The 22,816-nt window shown below is 34.9% G+C and overlaps 1 protein-coding gene across 4 annotated transcripts; it reads right to left on the bottom strand.

Annotated features, from left to right (window-relative positions):
- Positions 1-16,603: 16,603 nt before the first annotated feature.
- LOC131617608 (guanine nucleotide-binding protein subunit gamma 2) lies at positions 16,604-18,803 on the bottom strand. Of its 4 annotated transcripts, none has more exons than XM_058888885.1 (4): positions 18,357-18,801; positions 17,078-17,130; positions 16,941-16,985; positions 16,604-16,838 (listed from the first exon to the last, which is right to left on the bottom strand). In XM_058888885.1, the coding sequence occupies exons 1-4, from the start codon at positions 18,485-18,487 to the stop codon at positions 16,756-16,758; spliced, it is 312 nt and encodes a 103-aa protein (XP_058744868.1). In that variant the 5' UTR covers positions 18,488-18,801; the 3' UTR covers positions 16,604-16,755. The 4 variants fall into 4 exon arrangements, with proteins under 4 accessions (XP_058744868.1, XP_058744856.1, XP_058744863.1 ...); XM_058888873.1 differs by having other exon boundaries at positions 18,347-18,799; XM_058888880.1 differs by having other exon boundaries at positions 16,604-16,843; positions 18,347-18,790.
- Between the last annotated feature and the right edge of the window lie 4,013 nt (positions 18,804-22,816).

Genomic DNA, 22,816 nt, shown 5'->3' on the forward strand with positions numbered 1-22,816 from the left:
TATACAGGTGTCGAACTCGAGTTGCATTCTTCCATCTCATACCTCTTTAGAATTTCTCTTGCATATCTTCTTTGATGCATCATCAAGCCTCTACTACTCTTGTAGAATTCGATGCCAAGGAAATATGAAATGTCGCCTAGACTAGACAATTCAAATTCCTTGCTAAGATCACTTAGAAATCTTCGATCTCTTTCTTGCAGCTACTTGTTATCAACAAGTCATCGACATAGAGACATGGTATAAGAAATTCACTCTTGCTTCTTCTTACATATACTCCATACTCAATTGTGTAGTTCACAAATTCCTTCTCCCTTAGGAAATTGTCGGTCTTATTATTCCAAGCTCTTGGAGCTTGCTTAAATCCATACAGGGCTTTATGAAGCCTGTACACCTTTCTCTCTTTGCCATGTTTCATAAAATCAACTGGTTGTGCAACATAAACTTCTTCGTCTAATGGTCCATTAAAGAATGCACATTTAACATTCATCTGACACATGTCTAATTGTTCATGTTCTCCAGACCAACAACCAACCTGATTGTTTCAATCCTAGCAACAGGTACAAAAACTTCATCGATGTCGATTCCTTCCTTCTGAAGAAATCCTTTCGCCACAAGTCTTGCCTTGTGTCGAGTTACTTCACCTTTAGGACTACACTTCACCTTGTATACCCACTTCACATCATTTGCCTTCTTGCCTTGAGAAATTTGACAAGTGACTAAGAAATTTGACAAGTGACTAAGTGCTGTTGTCTTTGATGGACTTAAATTCTTCATTCATAGCTTTCATCCACTTTGAATCCTTCAATGCCTCAGCTGTATTGACGGGTTTGACATCTGCGTAGAAACCGATGTACCAGCTCACCATCATCATCGGCCACATCATCTGATTTAATCACACATTCTTGCAACCCAGCAAGCATATGTCTTGCACTCCGAGGTCTACTTGGACCTACATCACCTCTGACTTCTTCTTGTCAAACTTCTTCTCTTTCAACTTCAATGGTTGGTTCTTCACATAATATTCTCACTGAATCCTTCTTGACATTCTCAGTCTAATCCCATTCCTTAAGCTCATCTATGATTATGTCCCTGTCGGTCACTACTTACTTGTTTACTACGTCGAATAACTTGTATCCTCTAGTCAAATGATATCCTATTAGGATCATCTGACTCGACTTGTCATCAAGCTTTCTTCTTAACTGATATGGCACATGACTATGTGTTATATATTCAAATACCTTCAGATGACTCTAGCTAGGTTTGACACCAGACCAACATTCTTCTAGCGTGATTCCCTCTAGCTTCTTCGTTGGGCATTTGTTCAATATGTATGTTGCAGTTGATACAGCTTCACCCCAGCATTCTTTAGGTAAATGCTTGTTTTTCAACATACTTTTCACCATATTCATGATGGTCTGATTTTTCTTTTTTGCAGTTCCATTATGTTGGGGAGTATAGGGTAGCACCACTTCATGCATAATCCCTTCTTTTTCACATAACATGTCAAAGTCTTTAGACACATATTCACCACCACCATCAGTTCTCATAATCTTGAGCTTTCTGCCACTTTACCCTGATCACTTCACTTTTCTTCTTGATCAGGTAAGTTCATAATTTTCGACTGAAATCTTCTATGAATGTGACAAAGTATTTGTTACCTCCATCTGAATATACCTGGTTTGGACCATATACATCAGAGTATATGACTTCAAGGATTGCCATCGACTTGCTTTATGCATCCTTGCTGAAGTTTTTCTTGTGCTGCTTCATTTGCACACATTCCTCACACACTTCTCTTGGAATGTCGATTTCTAGTAATCCTGAAACCATATTTCTTCTTTACAACTCTCTGATGTCATTGAAGTTGAGATGACCTAGTCGATAGTTTCATATCCATTCATCTTTGCTAGCTGCAATTGCAAAACACTTGTGCTCCATCACATTAAGTTCAATCTTGAAGGTTCTATTATGAGACATGGGAGCCTTCAAAATTACCTTTCCACTTAATTCGACAACTCTTATCATATTGTCTTTGATCGACACCTTGTAGTTCTTTTTGACCCACTGCCCTACACTGAGCAGACTGCTCTTTGTGCCTGGTAGGTATAACATTGAAGACTACTGACCTTTTGTCATCTTTCCTCATAATCATAATGTCACCAACACCTTTAACTGCTAGAGTATTGTCATTTGAGAATTTCATTGTGTTCTTCATAGAGGAATTTATCTTGATAAATCAATCATTCCTTCCAGACATGTGTGATGAGTATCCTGAGTTCAAGTATCATTTCTCCTTGAATACCTCTTCATATCTAGTTGTGACCATCAGCATCATCTCTTCTTCTTTATACTTTACAAATTTTGCATCACTTTCTTGATTCTTTCGGTTTTCTGGAAAATCACTAGAATAGTGACCATACTTTTGACAATTGTAACACTGAATGTGACTATTGTCAGGTTTTCTACCATCACCTCTTCCTTTACTTACAGCACCACCACTTTGGTTGCCTTGGTATGAGGGTCTTCTCTGATTCGACACAATTCCTTCCTTCTGGTTTACTCTACCATTCGAATATTGTAGCCACCTCTACCTTTTTTTTGAACCACTTCCCTTTTCCTTTCTTTTCTCTTGTTGACTGCGCCTACAAAGACATATAACTCTTCGACTTGCCTGTAACTCTTTTAGTCATTCTTTGTTCATGAGATTCAAGCGTCCCTTGAAGCTCTTCCTTTGTCAATTTTGACAAACCTTTCGAAACTTCTATGGCTACCACTAGGTGGACAATCTTAGGAGCCAAAGATCTCAAGATCTTTGCAACAACTGATTTTGATGTCAACACTTCTCCATATACCTTGATTTGATTCATCGGTTTCGTAACTCTAGTGAAGAAATCAGTTATGCTTTCACTTTCTTCCATCTGAAGCAATTCATACGTTCTTTTGCGAGTTTGTAACCTCATCTCTTTCACATTATCTACACCTCCTTAAGACTTATCAAGAATCTCCCAAGCTTCTTTTGCAGATTCTACATATTTAACCCTTTCAAAATTATTTGGACTCAGACATGGATGAATTATAAAGAGATCTTTATAATTCTTCTTTTTCAATTTTTTGTGTGCAACTTCTTGATCATTCGTCACAAGATCCCAAAGATCTTAAAAACAGAATACAACTTTCATCTACTTGCACCAATTCTCATAGTTATCAACTTTCAAAATCAGAAGACTCGTCGGAAAGTGACCGTTTGGATGATTCATCGCCATCGTGATTTTCTTCCAAGAATCACTCAGCCAGTACTCTAGATAACAGATGTTGGAAATTCACCAAAATCTATGGAGAATTTATATCAATCTTGATGGGCAAGATTGTTATCACTACACAATGACAATGAAAGAAGAAAAGAGGATTATGGTTTGATGAAAATATAGGGAAGATGAGGATGATGATTTTCTGCAGAGTTTCTCTCTACTTACAAACTATGGAAAATCTTATTCACTTACAATTGCAAATTATATGAATACTTAACTTATTACAAAATAGGGGTTACTCACTCTATTTAGAGTTTTAGGTTTGTTTTCTCCCTTAGCCAAAGCCCAAAACGTAAAAACCCAAAATACATGTTTTAGACCTAAGTCAAAATACAGTGTGAAACTAATTGCTTCGACACTTCGACGGTTAACACAAAACGACACACTACTAGTTTCGACACATCCTTGTTCTGTCAAGCAACATGCTGCTTCGACACAAGGGATTACATTTTAACATTCATGAGTCAAAAATTCTAGAGTCTTAAATTAGCACCAAAACATGACATTAAATGATAGATAATGATCAAAACAAGTGCGGAAACTTAACCATGCAAATAAATCCCTCAAAATACATTGATTAAGGCTTACTTGAACGAAAATGATTAAGCTCACTCCAACAACAATGATGGACGCGATGGCTCTCCGATCATGCTCTGACGAAGGTAAAATTAAGCTTCCATTTTAGAAATTTTGGTAAATTTTGAGTCCTCTCAACATTCTCTACTCAAATCCAAGATTCTAAAAACTTCAAAAATCTAGTTAAAAATCAAACTAAACCTTTGATCTTTATTTGAACTATTTTGTTTAGTGATTTGTGTAGATAATGTTTCTTTAAATTAAATGCAATGAAAGTGGAAACACAATTGCTCAAGAAATCAAAAGAATTGGTAAAAATTCAAAGTTTCTTCATGGTGAAGTAACTTGAATTTTTGTGGATTGAAATTGGTTGAGTTTTGGCAATTGTAAGGATGAGTTGTGGATGATTTTACGATGTGAAAATGCACTCTTATATAAAGTTAGAATAAGGGTAAAGGCTAAATTTGGGGATTATGCAAAAATGGGAAAAGTGTGAGTGTTTTTCACTTGAATTTGATGAAAATTTTGAAAATTTTAAATTTGATGCAAAAAAAATATGGTGTATTGCACTCCAAATTGCGGATACCACTACTACAAAAAAGAACTTTCGTGACACATTATTACACTGACCTTCATGTTAATCGTTGTAATATCTCGTTCACGAGCGCCTAAATTTTTTAGTTATTTATTAAAATACATTTAATTATGGTCTTGTAACCCAACCGTTGTGGTATATTAAAGTTTACTTGCTTCGATTCTCAGCACCAAATGGTGCAGGTGAAATTTGTCCGAACAAGGGCAGATGATCCAAATGGTGCAGGTGAGCTTGTCAGAGCTATGACAAGTAATCCTATTGGTGCAGGTGAGTTTGCTAGAGCTATAGCAAGTGATCCTTTTGGGGTTCACAAACTACGGAAACTTACTAGAACTATAGTAAGTGGGGTTCACAAACTACGGAAGCTTACTAGAACTATAGTAAGTGGGGTTCACAAACTACGTAAACTTACTAGAACTATAGTAAGTGGGGTTCACAAACTGGGAGTCGTCGCTATTGATAGTTACGTTTACCCATCACGTTAGTCCCTCGGTAGTGATTAAAGGGTTTTTACAAAGGGTTCTTCAAAGGGGTTTATCACGTTAGTCCCTCGGTAATGATCTACTTCGGAAAAAAACAACAAAGGGGTTTTACAAAGGGGTTCTTCAATGGGGTTTATCACGTTAGTCCCTCGACAGTGATATCCTTCAAGGCTACAAAGGGGTTCACAAAGGGTTTTACAACAGGGTGTTACAAAGGGTTCTTCAATCGGGTTGATGCATCACGTTAGTCCCTCGGCAGTGATCTTCTTCGAAAATATAAAGGGGTTTTACAAAGGGTTTCTCAATTGGGTTTATCACGTTAGTCCCTCGGCAGTGATCTTCTCCAAAAACATCATCAATAACAAACAAAGGTTTTATTTTTCTTTTCCAAAGTTACTAACGTACTTCAACTAACATAACTAACAGTCGTGCATCATTCAAATTACATACTTCATTCATTCATAATACATATATATATATACATCGATCTCATTTATTTTGAGAAGCTCACTGCATCATACATCGCATGCATCATAACATTGCATAAAATTCAGGTTGCCTTTTCAGGCCATGTTACAATCAAATCATGTGGGTCCTTCCAAAAAGCATTTGCTTCACATCCAAGAAAAAGAGTGGTATTTACCTTGGGTGGCATATTTAAGCCCATCTCCCACAGAACTTTTCTCGACAAATGCAAATTTCAGGGCATTTCAGTGTCTAATCGTCTTCTACTTTTAGATTTCGATAGGCAGACGTGCCTATCTGACTCTTCAGGTTTAAGAAGATTGAACAGAGGCAGCTGTCATACCCCAAAATTTGCTCGTCTTATTTCATCTTCAAGGGTTCAAGGCTCAATGGTTAAACTCAAGTCACTCTCTCCTAATCACAGGTTCAAATCAGGGTTTTTAACTAAAAAGTTAACTTAACTTTGATCGGTCATAACTCTCACATGGTTTGTCAGAAATTGTCCAACCAAATCCTATTCTCAAGGAAATTTCATTCTCTACAACTTTGATGTTGGGCCCAAAATCAAGAAATGCACCATTTGGGAGATACGGAGAAAAACATTACAGGTCCTTTTGAAAGTCAATTAGAAGTCATCTTTTTCAAATGAAGCATACATGAACATGGAAGACTCAATTGAGATGAAACAAAAAGGATCATTTAGAAGACACTCTAAGCTTTCTAAATTGATCAAGAACACCTCCATAGGGTTAAAATTGAGTGAGATACGCATGGTTGAAGTTGAGCAATTTTTAGGATATGCATGAAACCCTAATTGCCCAAAACTTGGTTTTTTAACTAATGGGCCTAGAATTTGTATTTCAAAACACATCCATGACATATATAAAGGACCATAAAATCATCCTCACAATTTTGGTATTTTTTTTATTTATTATTCATATTTATTTGAATTTAAAAACAAATAAATGGAATAAAAATATAAAATTATTGAATCACTTCATATGGTTTTGATCTTAATCATTGGATGGCCCAAATGATCAACAAGGAAGATCCAAAACGTGCTAAGATGGATCATGAAGAAAAGCACTCAAAATAGAAAGATTTTATGATATTTTCTAATGGAAATTATATTTTTCTCATAAGGCAAAGACCAAGCCCATATCAAACCCTAATACACTCATATATATTCTAAAAATAATTGGGATGCAAGGGAGGACGAAAGAGGGGACAAGACATTAGGGTTTTAAGAGAAGCAAAATATTCAAGAAAGGAGGGCAAGGCCAAGGTTCAAGTACAAACCTTCTCAAACAATCCCAGGCGACTATTCTTGTTCCTGAGATCCTCAAGGGTAAGTCTAAATCCATAGCCATGGCCAAACTCGCAAGAATCATGCATGGTGTAAGTCATATTCATCTTTTATGTTTGATTTTCATATTTTGAGTTTTTCACGTTCCCATTCAAAAATAAACTCACTAACATGTTCCAAAGACTCATTAGAGCAGGTTTGATGCGTTATTAACAAGCTTTAACGTGAGGATTTTGTAACACCATTGTTAGGGCATCAAAGTAGGATTCGCACGAACTCATAGTTATGTACGTTTTAAGACGAAAATAACACCGCCATTGAGTTCGTAGCGTTATTTTAAGTCAATCTGGGCTGGCTCCTATTTCGTTCATGGCTGTTTTCGTGAGTTTTGATTTGTAGGTTATTTCGCTACGATCACGTTGTGGCAAAATTGCAGCAATTTCCTAGCAAATCTGGGTTGTTAATTGGAGAAGATGAAGACCAGCAAGGAGGATTCCCAAGAAACACATGGAGAAGCGTGACTGGGCCGTCAACGAGTCAACCGTCTCTTCCTATTGCTCATTCGTCGTTCAACACGCGTGGGCCAGCCTGGCTGATTGTTTGACCATTCACGTTTTTCTTTAATATTTATTTATCCAGGCCTAGGATAATATCACACAAGGAGCGCAGCGCAACTAGCAAGAGTCGATTGCTGTGGAGCGTAGAAACCTGGGTTCGATCCCCAGGTTATGTTATTTTCTTTTACAACACATTTAAACACAGATCAAGTGCTTTGCTCTCTATGCATGGCCATCATACGCCTCCAACCATCAACCACTGGATCATCATGGAAGCAGATCTAACGCACCAGAATTGCAAGTCCACCATGGAACTTCAAGGTCTTAGCCACACTGGATTATTACCAGGTTTATTTTACATATTTTATTATAATTATTTAATATTTAGATTAAAATGTAAATTACATATTGTTTAATCTAATTAATTTATTTTTAATTAAGATTAGGATGTAATTAGGGTTTAGGTTAATGACTAGGGTTTGGAATTAGATTTTCCGATTATTTCGATTATATCGATTTAATCTATTTTATTAGTTTTAACTATGAAATCACAAAAATCCTAGGAAGTTATCAATGCATTAGGGTTTGCCCAATCCCACTGCCCATTTGGCGGAACATTAACCTTCAATTAATTTTCTCCTCGATACGACTATATCTATTGGTCGCATTGACGAGGAATAAACTTCATTTAATCTAATATTAATTTAATCAATTCTTTACTAATTCTCTCCTCGATCCGACTAAATCTATTAGTTGCAATGACGAGAGATAAAAGAATAAAACATACAATTTAATTACAAAATTAAAACACACCTCATTTGCTGCCCGTGACGATCGAATCTATCGATCAGAGCAACCAGCAATACATTATTTAATCTGTTAACTATAATGATCAAACCTATTGATCATCGCAACTAACGGTGACATATCAAACCAGGGTTGTACGCCCAAAACATTCAAAAATACACTAAACCACAAAACTACAGATTTCCATCTCTGCGATTTTCAAATCTACGATAAGGTAATTCAAAATACCTTCGAACTTCGCATTTCAAAAACTACGATAGGCCATTCAAAAAGCCTTCAAATCATATCAAATCAAATTCAAAAGCGTACAACCCTGTGCCCAAACTACGTAGACTCTGATCCTCCATAAGGAGGTACGTAGGCACTTGGATAACCAAGGCGAGTCCCCTCCCCCATAAATCTCTTTCCCCTATTCATTTCCTTAGCTATTAAACCTCTAAATTTTAGCCATAAAACCTTTACCTTAGAACAAACCTTAGGAAAGGGTTGAGGGTGCCTAACACCTTCCCTCAACCTGATTATAATAACTTACCCCGATCTCAAAATTGCGTAGGGTTTTATATTCGCCCTTCAGAATAGGTGGCGACTCTAAACCTTTAATTTTAGGGTAGGTTGCTACACCACGACTTTGATCCTGGCCCATATATATATATATATATATATATATATATATATATATATATATATATATATGGGTCTGGATCAAATGACACCAAGGTGTCAAACTTAGTAACATGACACATACGATAACTCTTTACTGCTTATCTGTATAATAAAATCCACCGTTGGATTGAAAGCTATTATGATATAGAAACCCTAAACCCTAAATAGGGGTTACTCACTCTATTTATAGTTTTAGGTTTGTTTTATCCCTTAGCCAAAGCCCAAAATACATATTTTAGACCTAAGTCAAAATACAATGTGAAGCTAATTGCTTCGACACTTCGACAGCTAATACAACTCGACACACTACTTGTTTCGACACATCCTTGTTCTGTCAAGCAACATGCTGCTTCGATACAAGGGATTACATTTTAACATTCATGAGTCCAAAATTCTAGAGTGTTAAATTAGCACCAAAACATGACATTAAATGATAGATAATGATCAAAACAAGTGCAGAAACTTAACCATGCAAATAAATCACTCAAAATACATTGATTAAGGCTTACTTGAACAAAAATGATTAAGCTCACTCCAGCAACAATGATGGACGTGATGGCTCTCCGATCAAGCTCCGACGAAGGTAAAATTAAGCTTCTAGTTTAGAAATTTTGGTAAATTTGGAGTCCTCTCAACATTCTCTACTCAAATTTAAGATTCTAAAAACTTCAAAAATCTAGTTAAAAATCAAACTAAACCTTTGATCTTTATTTGAACTATTTTGGTTAGTGATTTGTGTAGGTAATGTTTCTTTAAATTAAATGCAATGAAAGTGGAAACACAATTGCTCAAGAAATCAAAAGAATTGGTAAAAATTCAAAGTTTCTTCATGGTAAAGTAACTTGAATTTTTGTGGATTCAAATTGGTTGAGTTTTGGAAATTGTAAAGATGAGTTGTGGATGATTTTACAATGTGAAAATGCACTCTTGTATAGAGTTAGAATAAGGGTAAAGGCTAAATTTGGGGATTATGCAAAGATGGGAAAGTGTGAGTGTTTTTCACTTGAATTTGATGGAAATTGTGAAAATTTTGAATTTGATGCAAAAAAAATATGGTGCATTGCACTCCAAATTGCGGATTCCACTACTACAAAAAAGAACTTTCGTAACACATTATTACACTGATCTTCATGTTAATCGTTGTAATATCTCGTTCACGAGCACCTAAATTTTTTAATTATTTATTAAAATACATTTAATTATGGTCTTGTAACCCAACCGTTGTGGTATATTAAAGTTTACTTGCTTCGATTCTCAGCACCAACAATTTTTCTTCTTTTCATTACAAAAAGGGATTTCCAGTATAATCTTATAAATATATTAAAATAAAATTATTTATCACAGTAATTTATAATTGAAATTGTTGTAAATAGGTCTTACTTATTATTACGATTTGTGTCACCACGACTTTGATCTTGGCCCATATATATATATATATATATATATATATATATATATATATATATATATATATATATATATATATATATATATATATATATATATATATATATGGGTCTGGATCAAATGACACCAAGGTGTCAAACTTAGTAACATGACACATACGATAACTCTTTACTGCTTATCTGTATAACAAAATCCACCGTTGGATTGAAAGCTATTGTGATACAGATCATGTCTATAAAATTTGACAGTAATCTAAAATCATTTGATATGCAACGAGATGCACAAAAATTAATGTCTTACAAAACTTTAATAGAAATTTTAATTTAGATCATTCTCGTTAACAAAATTTCATGTTTATTACGATGATATGTCATTGTCACAATCATCATGATAATGAGGATGACAATTCATACTTGGTCAATAAATTGATGTTATTCAAAATAAACTAGAAGAGAAAGAATCGGTGTTATGAAGGACTTAGACCATTGAACCATATTATATATGTTAAAGAGCAAGATATGAGTTATGATATACATGCAATTCGAAAAACACTGGTTTGTTTATGTTGTATTTCAAGAATATTTTAATTTTCAGGTTATTTTCTTCATCAATTTGAATGGTTGTAATTATTTAGTGAGGTGTACGGAAAAACAAGCAATCTACATATTATATAATAAACTCAGGATACTTTCAACGGTTATCTATTCACTACTACAAATAATACATTTTACGATGGAACTTTCAAGGTGTCAAACTTAGTAACATGACACATACGATAACTTTTACGATGGAACTTTCAACAATGATGGACGCGATGGCTCTCCGATCAAGCTCCGACGAAGGTAAAATTAAGCTTCTAGTTTAGAAATTTTGGTAAATTTGGAGTCCTCTCAACATTCTCTACTCAAATTTAAGATTCTAAAAACTTCAAAAATCTAGTTAAAAATCAAACTAAACCTTTGATCTTTATTTGAACTATTTTGGTTAGTGATTTGTGTAGGTAATGTTTCTTTAAATTAAATGCAATGAAAGTGGAAACACAATTGCTCAAGAAATCCAAAGAATTGGTAAAAATTCAAAGTTTCTTCATGGTGAAGTAACTTGAATTTTTGTGGATTCAAATTGGTTGAGTTTTGGAAATTGTAAAGATGAGTTGTGGATGATTTTACAATGTGAAAATGCACTCTTGTATAGAGTTAGAATAAGGGTAAAGGCTAAATTTGGGGATTATGCAAAGATCGGAAAAGTGTGAGTGTTTTTCACTTGAATTTGATGGAAATTGTGAAAATTTTGAATTTGATGCAAAAAAATATGGTGTATTGCACTCCAAATTGCGGATACCACTACTACAAAAAAGAACTTTCGTAACACATTATTACACTGATCTTCATGTTAATCGTTGTAATATCTCGTTCACGAGCACCTAAATTTTTTAATTATTTATTAAAATACATTTAATTATGGTCTTGTAACCCAACCGTTGTGGTATATTAAAGTTTACTTGCTTCGATTCTCAGCACCAACAATTTTTCTTCTTTTCATTACAAAAAGGGATTTCCAGTATAATCTTATAAATATATTAAAATAAAATTATTTATCACAGTAATTTATAATTGAAATTGTTGTAAATAGGTCTTACTTATTATTACGATTTGTGTCACCACGACTTTGATCTTAGCCCATATATATATATATATATATATATATATATATATATATATATATATATATATATATATATATATATATATATATATATATATATATATGGGTCTGGATCAAATGACACCAAGGTGTCAAACTTAGTAACATGACACATACGATAACTCTTTACTGCTTATCTGTATAACAAAATCCACCGTTGGATTGAAAGCTATTGTGATACAGATCATGTCTATAAAATTTGACAGTAATCTAAAATCATTTGATATGCAACGAGATGCACAAAAATTAATGTCTTACAAAACTTTAATAGAAATGTTAATTTAGATCATTCTCGTTAACAAAATTTCATGATTATTACGATGATATGTCGTTCTCACAATCATCATGATAATGAGGATGACAATTCATACTTGGTCAATAAATTGATGTTATTCAAAATAAACTAGAAGAGAAAGAATCGGTGTTATGAAGGACTTAGACCATTGAACCATATTATATATGTTAAAGAGCAAGATATGAGTTATGATATACATGCAATTCGAAAAACACTGGTTTGTTTATGTTGTATTTCAAGAATATTTTAATTTTCAGGTTATTTTCTTCATCAATTTGAATGGTTGTAATTATTTAGTGAGGTGTACGGAAAAACAAGCAATCTACATATTATATAATAAACTCAGGATACTTTCAACGGTTATCTATTCACTACTACAAATAATACATTTTACGATGGAACTTTCACCTCACTTAAAAAAACGGAAGTGTAAACCATAAATGTGTCATGTTTTATTTTATATTTTAAAAAATACTATATATTCTTTCGGTTGAAGATGCTAACATATTAGGTGTACTCTTGAAGCTGCTAACATCAACCTAACCTACAACAACTATTTGAAGGTAAAGGAAACACAAGAAATGTGGGTTTGAATTGAGTTTAGAGAATGAAAACTTTTTCTCAACCAAGACAAACTAACAAAGAACTTAAAATAGAAATAATGACACTGTATTTTTATCCTGTTTCGCTGTTAATAAAGCTACCTCCATTCCACCCGCCAAGGTGATCTTGCCTTCTCACAAGGACTTAATCCACTATAACCAAACTAATTACACACAAAGACCTACTGTCAATGTCTTTTTGAGACTCCTAATTATACCCTAGTCTCTCAAGGAACAATATTAACTCACAAGTTGAAATACAAAGGTGTGTTTACAAAGATGCTTCTTGATAAGCGGATTACACTAATGTAACACAATAAAATAACACAAGAATGTTAAGAGTAAGTACATGAACATAAGTTCCTTGCTTTACAGATTTTCTCACAAAGATGAAATATTAAGAGATTGTGAAACGTTGCGTGAGAGTTGTATCAAAGGTTCTTGTTTTCCATTCTTCCAAGTCTTCTTTATATAGGCATGAAAAGATTCGTTGAAGGGTGAAGATGAAATTGCACATTTCTTAGTTATATTCTTGCATAACAGTCAGTGAAAGATATAGACAAAATCATATCATAGTACAGTCCTTGCGCCACAAAATCAATGTAGTGGAAGGAATATTTGATCTTGTACCATGTACTATTCACTCACGTAAAACATTTTTTTATCTTATCTTTTAATCTTCAGAGGCTTAAGAATGCATGTTGATGAAGCATGTTTAGAAGGATCAAAAGCTTAAATAGATTCTTCAGAACTTGTTCTCCAAAACCTTATCTTTAGAGTCTTCAGAACTTTGTCTTCAAAACTTGTGCGAAATGTCAAGGCTTGACAAACTTCATAAGCCCTTTATCATAGTCAGAGTCAGAAGTCATTTGATGAGCATTCTATCAGAAGCAATCTCAAAGAGCATTCCAGATCTTGATTATTCTTTGTAAACCACACTTTGTTATTTCTTCGGAGTCATAGTGTGTTTATTCCAGAAACTGATGACATCACACGCCATTTTATCAGAGTCAGAACCTGTTCGCAAAAGCTACACACTAGACAAAACCCATTAGGGTAAGAAATTGTTCTCTAAGAAACAATATATTGTTATCATCAAAATTAAAGGCCAAATGCAAAATTGAATCTTGTGCTTACACAAAATACCTTTATGTTGATGTTGTTATACATTTCAGGAAGGTGTGCGTGAAATATCCTCATTTACTGAAATATTTTGAAAGCACACTTTGGACCAGGTAAATGAGAAAATTGTTTGTGCTTGGACCGATTAGGTTATACACCTTGGAAATACAACAACAAATCGAGTTGAGTCTGCTCATGCTTGTTTGAAGAATTGGTTGTGAAATAGCAAGTGTGATTTGTGTGTGGGTTGGGAATTTGTGAACCAAATGATACAAAACCAGCATAAAGATATACAAACATCATTTGGTTGTAGTATCACAGTGTTGGAACACACGTTCAAAGACAACAATCAATATTCTTAGTTGGTCGGTAATATATCTCGATCAGCTATGAATTATAATTTTCACGAAGCCAGACGAGTTGGCAATTTAGGTTCAAATAGCTCAAAGTGTGGTTGTACACTGGTGAGAACCTATGGTCTCCCATGTGCTTGTGTTATATCTAAGAAGGTGAAACTTGATAGCTCGATACGAATGGAAGAAGTCTGATGTCATTGGAAGAGGCTCTATTTTGATGATGACAGTGTTATGAAAGACGGTAAATTGTACATCTCCATCTTGACTGAATGGGAAGCAATTCAAGAAAGATTTTTGAATGCTGATGACAATACAAAACTCCACATCAAAGAGCAATTGAGGAAGATTGCATTTCTTGAGACCGCAGACTTGAAACCACCATCTCAACCGGTAAAAACAAAAGGAGCACCTAAGAAGGTCAAACCTACACCGAGTGACCATTCAACAATGAGGAGTCCAACATATTTTGAACATGTTGACAAAAATTTTTTAGCTTCACTGACTCCGAAATCTCATAAAAGTGTTTTCAAAGGAGCCCGCATTATTAAGCAAACCTCATACATCGCCTCCACCAAAAATTCCATTCATTTAGGAGATATTGATTTTTATGCACAATTACATTGAACAGGTCGTCAATGTCAAGGGTAATGGTAACTGTGGTTTTCGAGATATTTATGTTTTACTCGGTAAAGGGGAAGAGGATCACACATTTGTCTGTCATACTCTTATCCAAGAGTTGGGGAGCAATGAAGAATTATACATACGAGTGTTCGGGAATAAAGAGAAAGTTGAAGAAATTTATCACTCTCTTGTACCTTGCATTAGTGGACATGTACTAGAGGATAAATTGGCGTGCTTCTAGGAGATGGGTCATCTCATAGCAAGTGCGTATGAGAGAGTATGTATTAATCTTATAAGAGCGATTTCTCATAAACTTTTTTCCCACTACGCACTGCTCCACCACCAAATTCCCAATGATCGTATCATCTGTGTTGGGTGGGTTTCAAATCTGCAACATTTTGTCCAAATATATTTTAAATCGGAATGCCTCATACCACTTACATCACCGGAGTGGGATGCTCATTATACAATCAAATATGAGACTTGGTTGGACCAATTTATTGAAAGGATGCAAGAGTACACCAAATTGAGCAAAATTGAAAAAGAAAAAAATAAAGAAAAGTCAAAAAGGGTATCACCTATAGATTTAGCCTACGACAATTATTTCGACTCATATAAGTAGTTATTTATCATTTTATTACAAGTGACATTTTATTATTGTGTTATGGTCTCTATTATATGCATTTTGTAGTTTGTCAAAAAAAATTACATTCAATACAAGTTTCTCACTTGACATATAGCTTCATACCGAAACACCAAAAACCATAATGAACATCATTTGGCATGTTGGAAATGTTCACTTTACCGGCAATACACCATCAAGAGAATTTAAGATCATCGAGTACACCCTTCTTAAAGATCTGTAATACGCACAGCAGGATCTTCCACCATATGGCAACAATCGCAAAATTGTGAAGATCGAGTACCGCTCGCCATCCTTTGACAAAGAAGTGAAGCTTAAGTTCAGCAACCATGAGTTGAAGTCGACAGCAGATTTACGAGCTATGTGGAAAACCTTCTTCCTATTAGAATTAAAAGTTCTGATCGAGCTGGATGCGACTGTTTCAAGACCAGTCGTTGATATTATCAAGATGTTACAACGTCCACTTGAATATTGAAGTGTAATATTTGATCTATGTTAAAATCCCTTGTGTATTGATGATTTTATGATATTTATGGTATTTTGATTTTGTCAAGTTTGTGTTTTTCAATTATGTTTTTCTACCTTCTGCTATGCAAACTTATGGAAATAGTCATTCGACATTATTTCAGATATGCTTCTCCGAAATAATCGGTGTTTCAATAAACATCTAGTGCATCCAATACACATCTCCGAAAAGAAAGTCATGAGGTGCATTAAGAAATTCAAATTTTTTTGGGATGTTGCTTTAGATGTCATTAATTCAGACTAACTAATTTTCATCCTTATTCTGAAACACCAGGGGAAGATTGCGTGAAAGAATTCCCTCTGATTGCACTTATTAATTTTCCATTTAAAATCATCACTAAAATTCTGGTGAATCAGTTGGTTTTGGTGGCAACCAAATTTATTTCCCCTCATCGTGTCTTTATCCCGAAATACAATATTTCTGATTGTGTTATTATTATAACTTGTGTATGTTAATAACTTAATGTAGTTCAATTTATCAAACTCTTTCAACCTTTATTTGAACTATCGAACTCTCGATTTACATATCTTAAACTATCGGTTGGAATTATCATCGGAGCAATTAAGCATTTATCTGAAATATAAACACTATGTATTTGCTGTAATTAATATATACACGCGAATCATTCATGAAAAATTAAACTCACAAAATTTCTGGACCAATCTGGTGTTAAAATGGTGAAAGAGAAAAGGATAGAACTTTGGCAATTATCTTTAATCATCAGAGAATCCAACATCTGCAACAGCTTTTGGAATCTTGAGGGCCTTCGAACCATCGATCCCATGTAGGATTTAAGGGACCAACTGTTCTGTCATAGCAGAAAAATAGATATTGTCACAAAACATGTCACACAGGTAATAATGTATTTACCCCTAAACCATGAAAGTCGGCACAAGAGATTTTACAATGGAAGTAACGGATCGGGCCTTTTCTCGACATTGCTAAGCATCCTGACAAAACAAACACCGAAAAAAAAATTCAAACTTAAACCAAATAAAAATTGATTACATGTTATGGAAATATTTTGCGCTTATAAGCTTACTCTTTGCATGAAGCAGATGCTTTGTCCATCCTCTCGAGCTTTTCCAACTCTTCCTACATCAAATTAAAGTGAACCTAAAAATTAGAAAATGTTGAATGAATGCTTGCTTTATTCTATCAGCCACCAATAATTTCAGCTTAACTAAACCCTATTTGATACAGATAGTGTCACAGTCGCAACATTTCAAATGACATGTTCTGTTTGAATAGAGAGTAATCTGCTATGTAACCAACTCCAAGTTATCGAGACCCTGAACATTTTATAAAACTGCGTATATATAGATTAAAATTTTACTCGAATTAACATGCCAATGTGCATACAAACACATGCCAAGTCTCTTTTGCTCACTCTATAGGTAACTCCAAATAGACATAATGCAGCTATCAAGTTTCAACAAATCACATCATCCAACATTTCACACATATTCCACTTTTGGATAATTATAAGTTTATAACTATAAATTGTAAATTTAGAGCCATGCCAATGAAAACCTGTGACCCTTCATGCAAAACAAAGGTGTTTTCAGGCAATTTCTTATTCATTGAAAAATTGAAATTGCCCAAACCTCAAACTGCATTCTACTAGTACTAACCAAACATGTCAAACTCAATTATATTCAAGAGCAACCAAACATGTCAAAATCAACTCTACACATCTAGAATCAATTTTGAGTGCTCCAAACATGATACCATAGTAAAATGTAGCTTTCAGAGTGAGGACTCCTTGAACTGTAATGGATGGTTCCTTGGCCAAAAGGTTCTACATCTATGACAAAATTGTTTGATAAATATAAATTTATCCACTAAGAATAATAGATAACCATATGTTGTGTAAGAAATTCAACATTCAAGGGTCAAAGGTGTTTTCACCCAACCTGCAATTTGGGTCAGATTGGGTCAGTTGCAACATCAGAAGCAACAAAAATAAGTAGGTCTTTATCTATATAGAGAACCTTACATTAAATAAAAACACAAGTACCCTTTTAACTATCAAAGATAACAACCTTATAATAGAGACATATGGACCCCAATTACAAGTACTTCTACCAACAAAAAAACCAGCTCCCACCAGAAGAATACCCCAGAAACAGAAACCAATTAAGTTAAATAAAAAAATATACTAAACTTTAAGGATAAAGTTAAAAACTTTACCAATTCAAATTACTATAGTTACAAGGAAGAACAAAAAAAACAAGCCATGAAAAAGAAAAAGGTCTAAAAGAAAACGACAGAGAAACAAAAGAAACAAAAAGATGAAGTAGCTACCAACCTCTAAGTACCTTGTTTCCTGTTCCAATCTTTTAAGTTCAGCATGTATCCTATGTTTCCCTTTCGTGTCTGAAGAAGAAAAGGACTGAGTTTGAACAAAGTGGGTCATAGGGGTCTCTGAATCAGACTCATCCGATTGCATTTTTTGTTACTAGTAAATTGACAATGAAAAAAAACACAGAGAGAAGGGTATGAAAGGGAGTAGAAAGATTGGATTTTTGAAGGAATGTGAAAGGTTTGACCATGAAAGACAAGAAAGCGGGATCTAAGGTTGGTATTAAGAATAGAGAGAGAGGAATGTGGGGGGTGAGAAAACAAAATTTAATTGCAGTGGTTGATTTGTTGAAGTTGACGTTGTTGTTTTGTTGAAGAAAGCTTGTTTTCTTTTTATTAGTTTCTCTCTCTCTTTTGATTCAAAGTTTTACTCTTTTTTTCTTGTCTTTTTAGTGTCTTTGTCTCTGGTTGTACTTGTTTATTTGTTTCTCTTTCTTACTTTGAGACTTTAGTTGCTTGAGCGGTGACGGTCCATTGAGAAGCACTTGGTCAATTTCTTTATTACTTACTCCTCTTTACATTTTATATTGGTATTTAGAAGGAAAAAATTGTCCAAATATAAATATATGTGAGTTTTTGAATTTGGTCTTTGTATTTTTTTTTTTGTTTTAATACATATATTTTAATTTTTTGTTGGCATTAATCTAGGGTTAGATTTCTGATAAAAAAATTGACTTGACTAATGGCGTTGATGTGGAAATGATTTATATTTATTTTTTAATTAACAACATACACACGTGTATATCTATTTATTTCCCACCAAAAATGTCAAATGTTCAGAAAATAACGTTTGCTTTTAGTCCCTGTAAATTAGGATTTTGTATATTGGATGACAATAGAAGCTCTGGGTGTGGGAGGGAGGAGACGAACGAAGATGGAGAAATGTAACACCCCTCTAAAAACCCGCGGCAATTAATAATTATTAAATCAGAGTAAGCATGCAAGGGGGTATCACAATTCTTAAATAATAAAACACCACGTCAGTATAGTCATGCATTCACTGAAAACAACTGAAATTATAACTCAACGGACAAAATCATGTTTTACACAGCGGAATTAAAACACACACGAGTCGACATTCGTCATAATGTATTTGACTCAATCAACCATCAAATAGAGTTATAATCAAACTCATACATAAACGTGTTCCCAGTGTTACATCTACCAGAGCATGACACCGACACTAAAACCAAAAACAGACTTATGAGCTAATCCTCACCAAGTCACGCCGCTATCCTCAATCTGAAAATGACAACAAGTAAGGGTGAGTCTCATCACAGTTAACCAATGTTATCACATCACAAATAATAACATATCATAGTTATATCATTCACCCAACCGTTTCATATTCAGACAATCATCAATCATATGTCCACAGACAAACAAACAGTCAACACATAACATATATTTAATCATGTTATAGCAAATCATGCACATGTATGAAACTGACACTATGCATGTGGTACCAATCATCACCAGTGGAATCATCCACCGACCGATCTATCATCAATTCAGAAACGGCCCTGCCAGCACCAATTCCACACAATGGGAATTCTGCCCCTCGATGAATCCTCTCATCATATAGGATTCAACTCATGTTTATGAATGCATGTAACATATATATAACATACTTTCCTCATTACCAATCTATGAGTAGCATCAACTATACTCATTTCATCATCATCATCATCAATAACAAGCATGTTCATATATATATCACATCATTCAACATAATCAATCATCAGTATACCACAGAATCACATCACAAGGTTTACACAGTACTAAACTGTACACAAACAGGCATACCAATCGAAAGTTACACATCATCGAACTTTCTAGAAAAAATCACAAAACAGAAATTTCACACACAGCACGCCATACGCGTATCATATGGCCCATACGCGTCCATACGCGTTTCACCCTGCCTCATACGCGTATCATACGCAATCCACCAGGACACAAAATAGCCTAGAAACCAACTCATACGCGTATCAGCTCGTCATACGCGTATCACCAGAATTACTTTCCTCTTTCCAAAATTCCATACGCGTATCAGCCTTGCCATACGCGTATCACCAGAATAATTTTCCTCTTTAATTGTTCCCATACGCGTATGAGCATCCTCATACGCTCTCATACGCAACACACCTGTACATGGTTCTTGGGACAGGGCAACTGCGTATCATACGCGTATAGCCCCTTGGGAGTGTCCCCCATACGCGTATCAGCCTCATGCCATACGCGTATGGCACTGTTTCATACGCGAAATGCCAGAAATGCCCAGTAACCTGCAGAATTCGACACAGTCCAAAAACCCATTCGTTCCCACACATACCAGTCCACGAAATTGAGTCCAAAAACCAGAAAAATGCATCTAACAGTGTACGAATTCATCCACAAACAATAGCATATGATTCCCTAACCAATTCTATTCATCATATCCTAATCTACCAGTTATTAGAGATTACAGTTCAAACCTAAATGATGAACACAGATGAATGTTTCAGAATTTGGAATCAATCAACCAAATAATATTCCTAATCCACATTACTACTCATAACACGATAATAGAGATTAAATGGAGAGTCCCCCCTTACCTCAGATACTTGCTCTTGATCTTTGGTCTCTCCCTCTACAGATCTCCTTCAGTTCCTCGTGTTCCCAGCCTTCGTTCTTTCACGTTCTTTCTTCCTTCCTAGTTCCAAATGTTTTATGAAAAATAATAATAATTTAGTAAAAAGGGTTATCAAATCACCCTCCCTCTTTTACTAATTACTCATATGGCCCAAATGCCATAAACCATTATTTAATCATTATTTTCACAAAACATTTGGAACTAGGAAGGAAGAAAGAACGTGAAAGATGTAAACCTCGGGTCTCTGTCCGACACAATACTCGAAGGAATACCATGAAGACTAACTATCTTCTCAATATACAACTGAGCTAGCTTCTCCATCGGATAATCCATTCTCACCGGTATAAAATGTGCAGACTTCGTCAACCTGTCTACCACAACCCAGATAGCTTCACAATTTCTGACAGTTCTCGGCAAACCCGAAACAAAATCCATTGATATGCTATCCCATTTCCACTCCGGAATAAACATTGGTTGCATAAACCCAGATGGTTTCTGATGCTCAATCTTCGACTTTTGGCAAGTCAAACAAGAATACACAAATTCAGCAATCTCCTTCTTCATTCCAGGCCACCAAAACAACTTTTTCAAATCATGATACATTTTAGTAGCACCAGGATGAATACTCAACCCACTACGGTGTCCTTCTTCCAAAATACGCTTTCGGAGTCCATCAACATCAGGAACACAAACTCTGTTACCAAACCTCAGTATACCATTCTCGTCAACTCTGAATTCACTAGTCTTGCCTTGATTAACCAAAGTCAACTTATCAATCAATCCAACATCAGCTTTCTGACCTTCTCTGATTTCTTCAAGAATACCACTAGTCAACTTCAGCATACCCAATTTAACACTAGTAGGAGTACCTTCACACACCAAACTCAAGTCTCTGAACTGTTCAATCAAATCCAATTCCTTCACCATTAACATAGACATATGCAAAGTCTTCCTACTCAATGCATCAGCCACAACGTTTGCCTTACCCGGATGGTAATTCAAACCAAAATCATAATCCTTCAGAAATTCTAACCACCTTCTTTGTCTCATATTCAGCTCCTTCTGATCAAAGAGGTACTTCAAGCTCTTGTGATCACTGAACACTTCAAATCTCGAACCATACAAATAGTGTCGCCACAACTTCAAAACAAACACCACAGCTGCCAACTCCAAATCATGAGTCGGATAATTCCTTTCATGCACTTTGAGTTGTCTCGACGCATAAGCAACCACTTGTTGATTCTGCATCAATACACCACCTAAACCCATCAACGATGCGTCACAATAAACCACAAATGATTCTGTCGGATTTGGCAAAATCAAAATAGGAGCACTAGTCAATCTCCTCTTAAGCTCTTGGAATCCTTCTTCACACTTTGCATCCCAAATAAAGGCTTGTCCCTTCCTGGTCAGTTTAGTTAACGGCAATGCTAACTTTGAAAATCCCTCAATGAACTTTCTGTAATAACCTGCAAGACCAAGAAAACTACGAATCTCTGATACTGACTTCGGAGCTTCCCACTGAGATACAGCTTCTATCTTTGTAGGATCCACAGCAATACCATCCTTAGAAATCACATGCCCAAGAAAACTGACTTCTTCCAACCAGAATTCACACTTCGACAGTTTGGCAAAAAGTTGCTTCTCTTTCAACAATTCTAACACAGTTCTGAGATGCTCTGCATGTTCTTCTTCATTCTTAGAATATATCAGAATGTCATCTATAAATACCACCACGAACTTATCGAGATAAGGATGAAAGATCCTGTTCATATATTCCAT

Source organism: Vicia villosa, linkage group LG1 (assembly GCF_029867415.1).
Source record: "Vicia villosa cultivar HV-30 ecotype Madison, WI linkage group LG1, Vvil1.0, whole genome shotgun sequence".
Classification (NCBI taxonomy): Eukaryota; Viridiplantae; Streptophyta; class Magnoliopsida; order Fabales; family Fabaceae; genus Vicia; species Vicia villosa.

Coding starts and splice junctions, on each gene's coding strand:
- LOC131617608 (XM_058888873.1), bottom strand. CDS start 18,487: ATGCAATCGGATGAGTCTGATTCAGAGACCCCTATGACCCACTTTGTT. Junction 16,986..17,077: donor GCATCTGCTTCATGCAAAGA/GTAAGCTTATAA, acceptor TTGTTTTGTCAG/GATGCTTAGCAATGTCGAGA. Junction 16,839..16,940: donor CCCGATCCGTTACTTCCATT/GTAAAATCTCTT, acceptor ATGACAGAACAG/TTGGTCCCTTAAATCCTACA.